This window comes from Erpetoichthys calabaricus, chromosome 10, assembly GCF_900747795.2.
Source record: "Erpetoichthys calabaricus chromosome 10, fErpCal1.3, whole genome shotgun sequence".
In the NCBI taxonomy this organism is placed as follows: Eukaryota; Metazoa; Chordata; class Cladistia; order Polypteriformes; family Polypteridae; genus Erpetoichthys; species Erpetoichthys calabaricus.
Genome location: NC_041403.2, coordinates 83,655,591 through 83,670,134, shown reverse-complemented (window position 1 = coordinate 83,670,134; position 14,544 = coordinate 83,655,591). Strand labels below are relative to the sequence as shown.

Sequence of the window (14,544 nt, the reverse complement as noted above, 5' to 3'; positions counted from 1 at the left end):
TAATATTTAGTCTCATGTAAATTATTACACTCAAATCATTTGTTTCATCCTTTGGAATTTAATATTCTGTGTAGAAGTAAACCAAGAACGGCGCTGGGAGCAGACGAAATGAAATAACGACATGAAGCTCTACGCGGCGACTTGAACAATCCAAGCAGCTTCAAGAAGATGAATGAACCGCTTGGGCTTCAGTTCACATCTGCACAATGCGGTTATGTGAGGCGAACAAAGAAGGGAGAAAGGTTTAACTTTTGTTTTTGACTAAAACCTTCGCGGCTCCTTCTTCTGTCCCGCACTAATACCGTACTTTATGAGCTTGTAATTTAGCTGACACTCACGCAGCGGCTTGCAAGGGAAATCCCGGTCAGGTCACGTGAGTGCATCCCATTCCTGCTTTTAAGAGCTGCGAGGCAAAGGCGAGCCTGCATTGAACGGGTGGCGGGGGACGCAGTGATTTATACTGTTGGCTTTTAATTCCAAAGTGGCATCAGGGAAGCAAAAATGGCAGGGGCAATTATTGAAAATATGAGCACTAAGAAGTTGGTCATTGTTGGAGTTATTTTACTCATTTTCCAAGTGCTCTCCTTTCTAGTCGGAGGATTGATTGGTAAGTTTATGTTTGTGATGTGAAACTTTGCTCATTCCTTCACCCCTTCGGAGCTTTTGTTAGCGATTTGTTACACTATCGCTGACTCGCTCATAGGATCTAATTAACGCCGCTATTGTACTTTGGAAAGCACGGCTGCGTGGAGCTCTTTGTTGAGATTTAGTCCTTGAACGAAGAAAGAAGGACAGTGAAAGAAAGGCAGGCAGAAAACTTTTGGCCTAGTTTCAGTATCAAGTTAAAGAAAGGAGAAAAGTCTTGAGTATGGCGACTGGCTGTGCGAGACTCGATTGTTACTTCCTTAACCTTTATCGAGTTAAAAAAGAAACGGTTCGATGTGTTAACATTTTATGGCTTTTGGCAAAATGCTCGAGTCTTCCTTGGTATCGAGGTTCTTTACCTTGTCACATAAAACGCCCTGACGGATTTGTTACATTTGCTAAGTGTCGGGTAAAACCATGTCCAATTTACTCTTTGTGTGGCCGCATTCCTTAGGATCGCTCACCGTCTTTGATATCGGATACTACCGCTTGAACGCACGGGCACATTGACAGTAAATTTAGTTTATCTTTGACGGTGTTCCTTCAGATTCTGAATTTTCACGTTATCCGCCCAGTTGCCCTTTTTCTTCACGTGTTTATCCGCGGGTAGTGCGCATCTTGAATCACAGTCTAATCAGGGACCAGTTTCTGTGTATCAACCCTCAAAATAAGGAAATAACATAGTTTCTGCCGCACTGTTTTAAAGGAAAAAATATTGCTTAGTTTTGAGCATAAAATATTAAAGCGATACTACCAAATACAGTACATTTTCATCGTCTAAGGTAGTCCAGTAGACATTAGCATCAGCACTCTGAAGAGGGCGTTTTTTGGTACATTAGAAATAGAGTTTTTGTTAAGAAATGTACCTCTTTGGAAATCTGAATTTCCATCATGTTTTCAAAAGGTTTCATCACAGTGACGCTCCATCACAAGGTGTTCACTGAATCAAACAGGATATCACTCATGGAACATATTCAAAGCCAGGACGAGTCAAGAATGCTTTCCTATATAAAGTAAAGAATGCACTAAATATACACTTACAGTACCAAATATTTAAATACAGTGTACTTTTTAAACTAACAACCGTAAGAGTTTACCGTGACGATGTCACGCGTACACACTTGAATTGCTTGCTCAGAGTCTCCCAGAGAGGGGAGGAGATTTTGAACCCGCTGCCTTGTCTTCTCAGCTGGGCAAATCAGTCGGCTTCGGAAGTTGGTACTGTATAAGTAGAAGAGGCAGGATCGGCACAAAGGGAAATGAGAAAGTAAACATCATAGAAGTACTGATTAAAAGATGGCATTTAAATTACTGGAAGGAGAATATCAACTTGTATTTTAAAATGTATTTTCCAGTTCCACGCCCCACTTTGTTACTAAACAGCAAACACATTTCTAATTTGAATATATTTTTTTTCAGAGATTTACTTGATCTATTGGTGCATAATCCATATGGTATATTGTATTTCAAGTAGAGCACTGTACTAGCAAAGTGGCATACTGAAGATTGCTACATCACACAATTTGCATGAAGCTCAGGCTTGCTAAACCAGGGTTAAGTATGTTAAATTATTATTTAAAGCAAATAAAGTAAACTTAAGTAGCTATATAATAGAGCGGGTGAATGCAAAGGTTCATGTTAGACATCCTCTGACACTTAACATCAAAAAAAAAAAAAAGTTTGTAAATTTTGATTATAACAATCTTCATATTGCTAGTATATAACCACATCGAGGCTAAAGTGTCTCTCCTTTAAAAGACGGTAATAGAAATAGCAATGCAAATTTTGCTTAAGTGGAAGGAAATGCATTTTAATAAATACTCTCCTTTTATACATTTTTATAATTATTTTGCTACCATGTTTGTACTGTATTTCTTGGTATTTCTTAAACTGGAGAACAAAATTAACTTTCTTTTTACGTTGTAACTACAGCTTTCATCATTTCAGTTAGCCTGCAATGAAATGTTGTATATTCATAGCTCTGGGATTATACAGTATTTTAAATCAATATTGCCCAAATTTTTTTTAATTACTGTATATTGGGAGGGTTAACCCATTTTTAGTTCCATCTATTTAATGATTTGTTTTTTTTTCCCCTCTTCTAATGTGTTTGAGTAAATTATACATTTACCATTTTAGTTTGTAGCTTTAATGATTCACAAGTTTTATTTTTGAAATACAGTCCTTATTCTTTGCATGGTGCACATTATGTCTTTATGTTTTGGCTTAAAAAAAAAAAAAAAAAAAAAAAAAATCTTTGCTTATCTGTTACGGCAGATGCCTATCCGACTTACATGTATTTGGAGAGATGAATGGGGTTGATTCAGCTTTGGCTGCCATGGGTTCAAAGTAAAAAGCAACCCAGGATGAGAGAACAGCCCATCAATGGTCACACACAAAGCTACTTATACAGGATGCTCAAGAATGGAAGTCAAGAATTTACTGTATTTTTATAAAGTTTTTACAGTTTAGCAAAATAACTCTGCTTATACAGTGACAGTTTACAGTACTTGCTGAAGCACATAGAACACCAAATATTTGTCTCAACCAAACCTTAAATAGGTATAGGAAGTATTTAGAAGTTTCTGTTATTGGGATCTTTCACTGCTTTACTGTATTTAGGGTTTTTTTTTTCTGGAGGTTATTCAACTTCATTTTTTTCTTTGCATCATTGGTTTATTATTTAAGTCCTAGTTAAGAGACTTTCTTACATTTTGTTTAATTTGTTCTTAAGTCTCTAACAAGATTTACAGAATACACAAGGCACAGTTAATATTTATTAAATGTCATTTACGTTATAAAATAGCTGTGTTCTTTTATTTTCACATTTTCTTCATGTTGTTAGATTATAAAATAAATGGTTATATAGGGGGTGTAGGGTTTGTGTGTGTTTGTATTTGTTAGCAAAATTAATTGGAATATTTTACTATAGGTGTAAAAAATGCAATAAGTATGGCTTTAAAGACATTAGTGGTGTGTACTTTTACTGGGGCTCGTTTGTGCAGACTTTTTGCAGGTCTTCAGTTTATATTTATCTTTTTATCACATATGCTTTGAACAACTATACAGGAGCCAGTAGTGCTATTTACCAGACATAACTTTTCATCTGCCCCCTTTGTGTACTTTTCTAAGATGGGAATTATTAATTTTGTTTTCAGATAGCAGTATGTGGTAAAAACTTTTTTACATTTACTGAAAGATTTTACTCTGGTTCTGAAAGAGAAGCTGTCTTTTTCTACAAATGAATAGGAGATTAATGCCTTGCAGACCTGGTACTTAGATTTTTGCAAAGTAGTATAGTTTTGGTATGTGGCAATTTATTCGCATTTCCATTTGTAAATAGGATTACAAAATCTAGGTGGAGTGTGAAAATGGGTTATGTTTTATTTGATTATGTAGTAATTAAGATTGAAATGCCGATACAGTATAATGCAAGAAAACTATCCATGTGACTTGAAGAACACAAATTGTAAACCACAATAAAATGTACGAAAATGTAACATTTATTGTCTTGACCATTTAGGAATGTGGTTTTCCAAGAAAAACGTGTGAAGATACTATTTTGCATTGCTGTTGGAAAAATATTCAATTCAGTAGTATGTGAGTGGTAAAGATGCTGTAAGGAGTGTGCAAAGTGTGCTGTAGCTGCAGGAACACCCCTTTTAAAGTTTTAGTTTTTCTTTAATCTGATCCCACAGTGTTTTGAGTCCAAGAAATCCTGATTCACAATAGATTTACACTGTGTTATACTGTACGTAAATCAACAAATCTATGTATAAATACTGTGATTTATGGTGGAATTACTGACTGCAGAGATAGACTGCAGTCATCCATACAAATATCACCAAAGGCCCATTTCATATATCATTGGTGTAAATGGTGTGCATGTTGCTTTTAATACTGGGGGAAAAAATCAGTAGTCGACAAATCTATACAAACTGTGCCTACTACTAACAGTATTGGTGAACCACATTCCACTTCCATTTGAGATTGGTATGTTGAAGCAAAACAGTACTTTTATATATCCTGCTTTGCATATACACCTTAAGAAAATTAAATTATTTATGGTTAAAATTGTCAGAAGAAATGTTCTTGTAAGGGAAGCCAAATTGCCTGAAGGACGGCTGCAAATGGACCTAAACACACAGTGTAAAGGTGTAACTTTGGAAATTTAAACTTCTGCCTTACGTCATGTATCAGGGTTTTGGTTTGGTTGGTTTCACTGAATGTGCCTGAAACGTGTTGCACTGTTGCCTAATATTTATGTCTTGGTCTAAGGTGCCATGCTTTATATGTGAATGGGAACCAGAAAAGGCGCTACTTGTTCATGGAGATGTCTGGCAATTTCTTATACACCATAATGTTGCCATTCTCTACTTATATAATATAAAAAGTATTTGAATACAGATTAAGGCCATTGAGCTCAAAACAGCTCATTATCTTGTCAAAATGTATACATTTCTTATCAAATCCCTTATTACTTCATTCTCATTTTGTGTGTTAAGTAAGCATTCTTACCGTGAGCATTGTCTTGTTTACTCTGATTTCATACTGTTTCAAAGTCAACCAGGAAGACTAATTAGTGTCTTTTGGCTTGGGGTATTCTGAGATGAACTAGGCTTTCAAGCACTGCTAGTTTCTGCTCTTGTCTCCCAGGTTCAGAAAATGAAAGGATGGCTTTCATTTTTGTAGTATTTTAAAATTACTCCAAGGCCTATGTGTTTTCTAAATGTCAGAATCGTTGGTGTGTAATTTTAAGCACTTGAATGTATTTCAATCCAAATTCCCAAGAGGTGTAACTCTCTAGTCTTTTATACTTTTATTTTGTGCACTCAGTGAATCATCTCTGAATGTTGGCTTCTGTTGAAGTTGTGTTGTAAACATCTACAGTAAAATGTACGGTGATCATGCTTCTCTAGATTTTCAACCTTTATGATTTAAGAGCTTCTTCACTTGAAAAGGCCTTATTTGTTTACATTTCCTAAATTCCTCTATCAGAATAGTGGAGCTTAAAATTAACACTGCTGTTGATAGATTATGTATCTATCAATAAAATCTTCAGATTGGTGAAATTTTATTTTTCATTGTGCATTGAAGTAAGCCAAAAAATGTTAAATACAGGTCCCCAGAAAAACTGGTAGTAGAGTTTGGTAATCCTTTCTCAAAACTGAACTTGTACTCTTTTCATATTTCATGAATATGAGAAACCAAGTTTTTTCCATACTAGAAATTTTTAAAGGTGGCGCAGTGGTAGTGCTACTGCTTTGCAGTAAGGAGACTGTGGAAGATAGTGGGTTCGCTTCCTGGTTCCTCCCTGTGTGGATAGCGCTTTGAGTATTGAGAAAATCGCTATATAAATGAATTATTTATTATTATGCATTATTAACAACACAGTGTAAATGATTGGTGGTGAATGGAACTGGGTAGTCAACATCTGGGGTAACTTTGTATAGGGTGATCTGTCAGTTAACTTGCTTGAGTTACATATTTGTCAATTTTGACCATCTCCAGCCATAAGGAGATCCACTGCCCATTTTTCAGTCCAATTATTATATTTAGGTTTTTGTAATTCTCATTATGATTAAAAATGAAACTCTGACTTGTTCTGAGTGAGTACAGCTCTTTTGGATTAGTCTAGCTTTTTGTGATGGTGAGTGCATACAGCATTAACTTTTTCTTGTTTTGAGCTGGCCAACTGCTTGTGATAAATTAGCCTATCTGTTCCATCCTATTGCTGTTGGATTTACTGAGGCAGAATTTCATTGTGTTTGTTCACTGGCTGGTGTTTCCTCCTTTTGCAGGGAAGATAACTGGGTGGAAAGGTCGAATTGTAGTGTGGGGGCGGGCGAGAAACACTGCATGAGGTCAGTCATTGGAGTGCTTTAATCACTATAGACATAATAAGTTGTAGTAATATGTTAACAATTTTGGACTTTTAAAGCAGTGTGGACCTGCTGAAAATGCTTTAGGATATTGTTGAAGAACTGTTATGAAGGAGGCTTAATGACTTGTTTAGAGGCTTTCTTTGTAGAATGACATTCATTTGATTGTACTAGACCAATTTAAAGGTGATCCATTATTAATTCTTCTGCTGAACCCCTTTTTTGTAATTAATCCCTGTTGTGTTTTTTTGTTTTCTTTTTTTCTGCCCTCTTACTTTGCATCATACAATGTCAAGAGCTACATAGTGTTTTAAAGCACTCTAGCTCATACATAAATCACAGTGCCTGATGTTAGCTGGCAGAGATGAATAATTGTTTTGGTGAAAAGTAAAGTTTCAGGAGATTATCTACATTGAGTGTCAGGTTTTTATTCCTCAAAATTATTATGTTCCCTACATGTGTATACAGGGTAAAGTTGTGAGTGGAGCAACGGTTCAGTTTAAGGTGTTCATTGGTTTACAATTTTGGGCATCCATGAAGAGGATTTTACTCCTCTGCTATTTAAAAAAAAAAAAAAAAAAAAAAAGTGTGTGGTGAATTAAATGCATAGGAAAAGGAAGTAAATCTTTAGAGATACAAATCCATTTTCATCTATTAAATATTATGTGGATTTTCCTTTAAATTCATAAAAGTATTTAAATCTGTTTTGGTAAAGATATTAGATATTACATTCATTAATTGGAAGAATTGGCTTTTCTTTTAGTAAGTGGTTTGATGGAATAAAAACTTGTAACCACCATAACAAACTAGGTCTGGAACTGTGGATTTCTGATCTGAATCTTTGCTTATTGTTCAAAAAGCATCAATTTCCTGAATCCATTCCTAGTCTTTCAGTAATTATAAGTCAAGCTCTTAATGTTCTTAGTCATTTTACAAGATACTGAAAATAATCGGATACAGGTGTTAAGATACTGATGGCTTAAGTTTTTTTTTTTTTTATTTTTTTTTTTTTTTTAACAACATAATCATAGACGTGTTACTGCAGGCAAAGGGCTCTCAAGATATTTTGAGCTCTTTCAGCTTTTTAAAGTACTTTAGGAAGGGGAAGTGCTGTGAAATGGCTCATTCCCTTGGGTGTTGTTTTTAACGCTTTTATTTTAGAGATTCAGGATTTTTGTGTGCATGCTGACAGCTAGTTGCTAAAAGCCAGCAGTTAGTTGGATGTTTTGCTCATTCACACATTTTTCTTCAGATTATTGAAGATCTCTTCCTCCTGGGAGATTGGATCTTTAAGCCACATTTTGACTAAGAGGGCTGTAAATGGTGCATGTGTTGCATGTTAATACTCACCTTTCATAAAGTTAGCTTTTAATTATTTGCGTTTTACAATAACCACCAAGTTTAGAGTTTACAGAGAAAATTGATGCAGATTAAGGCAGATAGTAGGTAAAATGTTAACTGCTGCTAAGGAGATACTGTTCTTGGAGAATTGCTCAGAAAACCTACAGGTTGGCACAGATATCACTTTAATTTTTCATAATGGTAGAATTTTTTTTTTTAATCTCTCACAGCAGTTAATCTCACTCTCAATGTTTTAAAGTGAGTGTAACAATAAAAACTCTTCTAATTGAAATGCATCTTTTTAAAACATTCCAAGTCTATATGGGGAAAATGCAACACCTTGATTTTGCTTTTGTTTTCCTTTCATATAAAAGTGGTTGCTGAAAATCGATGGCTTTTCACCAGGGATGCTGCATTTGTGAAGTTGTAGCTTTTTCTGCTGCTGTGCCAATGTACAGTGCAAATGCTTTACATTTGCATATACAGTGAATTGTGTCCTAATCGTGGCGGAGTGGTGGCTCTGAGGCTAGGGATTTGCACTGGCAATCGGGAGGTTGCCGGTTCGAATCCTGTAAAATGCCAAAAGGGACTCTGCTCTGTTGGGCCCTTGAGCAAGGCCCTTAACCTGCAATTGCTAAGTGCTTTGAGTAGTGAGAAAAGCTTTATATAAATGCAAAGAATTATTATTAATAACATCTGATTAATGTAGCTGGAAGTGAAGAATGCAGTATGATCCCTCCCATATGGTTTACTTTGCCTTGTATGCTTGTACTGTTTTCATAACATTTTAGTAGATGTACTGATAGATTTTTCAGGATAATGGAGTACTAACAAATTACACAATTATTAGTCTGGCTGCTAAAAAACAGTTACTAATGCAAGCTTGTTTTCCTGCTTTGCTCGTTTTCCTGCCAGTCTTGAGGCTGTTGATTTTGATGGACCAAGGAGGATGTTTATTTAATCTTTTTAATTCTTATAAGCTGTTTCAGTAAACCAGTAAGTATGGAAGCTTTGGAATTCCCTAATAAGAAAAATAAAATACTTAATTTTGCCTAGAGGTTGGTAAACCATGAATATCTGATTTGGAAAAAAAATGCTCTGTGACCTTCCATATTGTTCGATTTGTTGCCTCATTGTTTAATCACTTTAGTGATTGTTAAATCAGGATTGTAAATTTATTAGTTATCACATCTTTTCACTTGTGGCAATCAACTTTTGTTGCCTGTCCTATAGGCCTGGGTAAAAATATAATTTTCCAATTAATCGTTACTTTTTGTTAAAATGATTTGATATTGATTCTTAAGGTCTCAAGATCGATCTTGTGAATCTCAATCCTGCTCAATTACTACAATGAAGTTTTTTGCTTATCTTCATTTTTGACATCCGATCCAGTAGATTGCACAAATGTGCCCGTTAAGGCTGTCTACGAGACAAGGACTTTACAATCTCGCATAAAATGATGTCTCCTCTTTAACTGAAATTGGCATCATTGACACTTAAATCCAATGTGTGGACAGCTGAATATCCAGGGCAATAGATTTCTATGTGACAATTGCACATTAAAAACAACCGAACACCTGTGCCAGATGTGTTGCAGTCAAGCACGCTGCATACAAGTCACACCAGGAACAACCTCGCTGCCTATATACAGAGCTGCTGAGATGACTCGCTTTTGTTCCAAAAACCTTTCTAGCATTTCCAGTGCACTGTTCCATTGTGTAACTGCATCACAGGTTTGTGTGTTGGCAAGTCCAATAAAAGTTCCTTTTCTTTAAGGACGTGGCTAGTTGTAATGCTACTATGGAAAAAGTTTGCAATGTGCCTAACCTAGCAAAAAAAAAAAAAAAAGTGGGCAATGGTTGGAATTTTCAGAGCAGGAGCAGCAAGCGATACAAAAGTGAGCATGTGTTCAAACCAGCCAACTTGAAGTAGCTCCATAATAGCAACATTATCAGTCACGATGGCTGTTTCTTATGTTCCATTCATTCCGTGCCACTGTCAACAAGCATCAGCTCTAGATCCTTGTTTTAAAATGCTTGCTGAGGACACATTTTTGAGACTGATGAATGTGACTGCTACCTGAAGAATTGTATTAAGATATGAGTCTTACTGATGTTTTCTTTAATCTCAACTAATTTAAGATTATTTTAAATGTTAGAGGAATAAATTTAGCCAACATTTTAGCTGAAGGGTTTCTACGTGGAGATTCATAACGTAAGAATAGGTTATTGAATAACATTTAAGAGGCAATATTTGATTTATTTTATAATATTTGCAAGATGGCATAGCTGTTTTATAAAGTATATGCCATTGTATTGACACAAGAAGCCCTCCCATAATACGTGTGAATTCTCATGTGACGATACACGTTTTGCTTAAAATATGGTGAATTATGAATGAGTGCAGTGCTGTTTTTTCTTTTCTTCTTTGAAATACTGATGATCGCTGTTCATTACTAATCAAGTATTACTTCTTAAATGTCATTCCCTGCTTATGCATATGTTATGAAATCACTATGTAGACACTTCAAATAAAGCGTTACTGAAATTTGTCACATTAATATAATGTTCTCTATGCATGAGTAAGTCATTTCTAAAAGCCACCACTTCAAATATATTGGTGCACGCTAATTCAGTCAAGATAAAACCGATATTGGATTGTGGCATTGTGAATCTGAATTGAATCTGGACATCAGTCCTGATACCCAGCCCTACTGTCCTACTACACTTGCTGAACAAACAGGCACTAGCCTAATGTTACTTGATTATGTTTATTTCTTTTGCAAGATGCTTTGGATAGAAGCGTCAGCCAAGCAAATAAATGTAAATGCCTTTGGAACTATGCTGCCTTATATGGCATAATTCAGGAAGCCTACCTTGTGCTACGGTGTCAGTGTGGTATTATGTGCAGATCCAATGGAGTGTTTGGAGTGGAGGAGGTTTGCAAAACCTGCAAACACATTTCAAAGTAAAATCTTTCATCAAAAATCCTGCATCTCTGTTCATACAAACTGAAATGGGAAAGCTGATTTTTCTGATGCCTTTTCATTGTTCTAAAAGTAATGCCTTTGTGTATCAGCTTGTATGTGAACTGTGTCTAATATATGTTTACCTGTTTCCCATAGTGATATGTGGTTCAGTCTTATTGATGGATTAATGCAGACAGAAAGAGGGAACATAAAAATATTGTTTCTTGTGCCTTGTTTGCCATGCAGTATCGTGAGTGAAACAAACTTACCTCTTGAGCTGATTTAATATATGTAAATACTTGCTATTGAAGCCATTTGAGAGGAAGAACATTTAAAAAGTGCTTCAATGGATAAGAGGCACGCCTTTGCACATAACTATTTTTTAATTTGCTTAAATGTTACAATCTGAAAATTCATGTACAAATGCATTATACCCGTATGTACCAAACTAGTCAGTTTTTAATGATACCTTGAAGTCATTGTGAGTTCAGAGACATGTTGAGAGTGCTCCTTCCAGATTGCAAGTCAGTGTATTAAGGCTCCATAGTGACCAATGTAATGTAATGTGCTACAAAACTGGTCAGTATCATCACATATACATTTTGTCACTGGACAAAGCCTCAAAGTCAAATTTCAAAGATGTCTTCCCAAATTAAACGTTTTCCCTTAATGAAGTATTTGTAACGGAATGGAACTTCTAACTACACCCCCACTTTTGGTTAATGTTTATGGAATGCTAATTATAGATCACTACACATTTCTTTAGTAGTCCTCCCTTCCCTACCAAAGAGTATTATTTTGAAAGCTGAGCAGAATACCCTTGAGCACAACATTCAGTCATTTTGTTGAAAAAGATTAAAGCATAATAACAGGCTACTATGAAATTTAAAGTATATATTTCTGGGTTAATTGCTAATGTAGTAGATGCAAATATCAGAAGGACGAACTTCAAAAAGGAAAAACTCCAGCCATGATGGTTGTATGAATGTTTTTGTTTTGTATTTGTATGTGGCTGTTTTAAATTATGTAATAGTAATAACAGCAGCTCATTACTCATAACAGTAAACGTGGGGAGTACCTGGGCTTGAGCACAACTTCTTGATTATGAGGCAGCAGTTCTTGCCTCTTCACCAGCCAAGCAGACCTGTTTAGGTTGTGCCGATTTTGATATTTGGGCTTCGGTTTTTACACATTGACAGCAACATATAAATTGAATAATTTCTTTTTCTTCGGTTATGTTCTTGATTATAGGCACACTTGTTTTGTTATATCATTTGTGAATTTGTTTATTTGATATTTGGACTTCAGACTTCATACATTATACACTTCACATCAACATTTTGTCAATTATTACTATGACATGAAAAAAGTTTGTTTTAGTTGTGTTAAACATTTCTTGCCTTGCATTTCTTGTCATCCTACATTTACCCTGATTGTTGTAGACATGAAAACACACATGTATAGGGTAAATAATATCATTATTTGGAATAAATACATTTCCAGACACCCCACACTCCGATAAACAGGCTTGAGCTCTGAGAATTTTGTCTGGCTTGACTTCAGCTGCCACGGTGGGGGATAGGATAGCTGGCTGCTTATGCTGATTGACACATTTGCAAAACACACTGAAGAGGTGCAAAGGAATTTAAGGTGGCCCAGTATTACGACTTTATTTTCATAGGCTTCATGGATTCTGATGTTAAGTCATATTGTTTGTTTTACATCTTTTTTTTTATTTATTTTTTTTTTATCATAATTCGTAGCACATTCTGTAGATTTTTTTTCTTTTTTTTTTTTTTTTTCTGTAATTTCTGTTGCTCACATGAGTGCCGAACCATTAAAGGCTTCATGAATCCTTTCTTTATCTGTGTTATGTTACATCATCTGTGTGAGCCTTTCCTAGTGTTCATTGTGTTAACGGTGAGAGGAGAATTGTACCGGCAGAGTTTGAGCACTTGTGTTTTCTATTTTAATATTTCAGCCTGTTAATAATGAACATTACCAGATAAGAGTTCAGTATGGTTTCATTACCCCTTTGTGGTGGTTCACACACAGCAGCACATCATGAGTCACAACACAGAAACTATAGACGTTAACCAGATTCAAAGCCAGAGCACAGCAGTATAGCGTGTGCCTTAAACACCAGTTGTAATGGGATAAATTAAAGTTGCATATGATTGCATTCGCTTTCTTTCCTACATAATACTGCTTGATCACCACCTTCATTTTTGCATTGAGATCAATTGCCTTTTTTTCTGTAATTGTAAGATAAATGTAACTTAACATGGTCGAAACCGCTGTAGGTAATTAACTGAGATCAAGATGGAGCTGACATGGCAAAAACTCATTTGCCCGTGGGATGCGGTAATGGTTGTAAGTCAAATGGTCGTAAGACACACAGGTCATACATCGACAACTACCTGTAAAATAAAAACCCTTTTAATGTGTGTTAGTTTAAAAACTGAATTAACAGCTCATAAGTTTATGTATATTAGGAGTATAAATGACTTTTTTTTTATATATAAACTTGTGACAATTTTAATAATGAACTTCTACAAGAGTCAATTAGAAGCACATTTTAATTTACTTTAAGCAAGCTGGAAATTATTTTTTGAATTCGACTGCAAGAGTGATGCCCCAAAAAGTGGCTACACGTTCAACATTACATACGTCTGCAGGCAGCAGTTTACAACCCTTCTAAATGCTGTGTTCATACACTTAGAGAATTTTTGTAAATGCATCTTGTGACATCTCACCTCTGAATTTATTGTATTTGTATGAATTTTTGCGAGAAACCCAAAGCTGCTGTTCAGTTTTGAGTTGTTTTTGTATTCATATAAAAACAAAAAAATGCACATTAAGCACCTATCTCATTAATGTTAATACAGTGCATCCACAAAATGTAATTTCAGGCTTACTTGGATTTATTATTTTAAAATATTGGATGAGGTGAAAGGTCAAAACTTGGTTAATTCTGTTATTTCCCCTAATATAGTATCTGCCACAGGGAGCTACCACTTTCGTGGGCATTGATGTGAAATTTCCCACTGGAAGCTTGTTTCCCATGTGAATACAGCACAATTGCAGTAATGTACAGTAATAAAAGCTTCTTGTGATATGCTGTCCAACTGGTAAATTGCAGGCAGAAATCTGTAGGTATTTAATACTCAAGTAGTACACTGGATTTAAGTTACAAACCACTTGAACAGCTGCCGCCTTCAGTCAGGTAGGGATGCTCCTATACTGTGCTTTACCTCAGAAGATTGAACCTTTTCCATGGCGATTACTTGTAACAGACAGCATTTTGGTCATGTGTTACTTAAAGTAATTCTGAAGGTTTATTTTTCTAGTAGATGATATCGGACATTTTTAGGTACATTTGTTTACAACTTCTAGGTTAATTTTAGTAAGTAAACTTACATAATTTGATCTGCTTATTTATTGCACCTAATTACAGTGTACACGTTGACCCCACTCCCAAAAAACACTTTTTTGCTGATCATAATTTCACCTATAACATTTTGATAATAGTACATCAAAAGACACAGTTGTTTGTCATGCGTTTCAAAGAATATCTATTTTTACTTTCAAATGAACAGGTATGTGCAAGCCAGAATTTGAGTGTTCAACAGACATTCCTTCAAACCTAAGACTTATCTCAATGATGCTGTACCATGAACAGCCAGTTGAAGAGGTAGTAGAAATGTT

General features: G+C 35.3%; 1 protein-coding gene across 1 annotated transcript in view; it reads left to right on the top strand.

Moving 5' to 3' along the window:
• Positions 1-378: 378 nt before the first annotated feature.
• The window catches only part of wls (Wnt ligand secretion mediator), a 59,238-nt gene continuing 45,072 nt past the window's right edge, over positions 379-14,544 (top strand). The window contains exon 1 of the mRNA XM_028811515.2: positions 379-607. Within this exon, the coding sequence (XP_028667348.1) occupies positions 502-607 (106 nt within the window). The 5' untranslated portion in view covers positions 379-501. The remainder of the gene's footprint in view (positions 608-14,544) is intronic.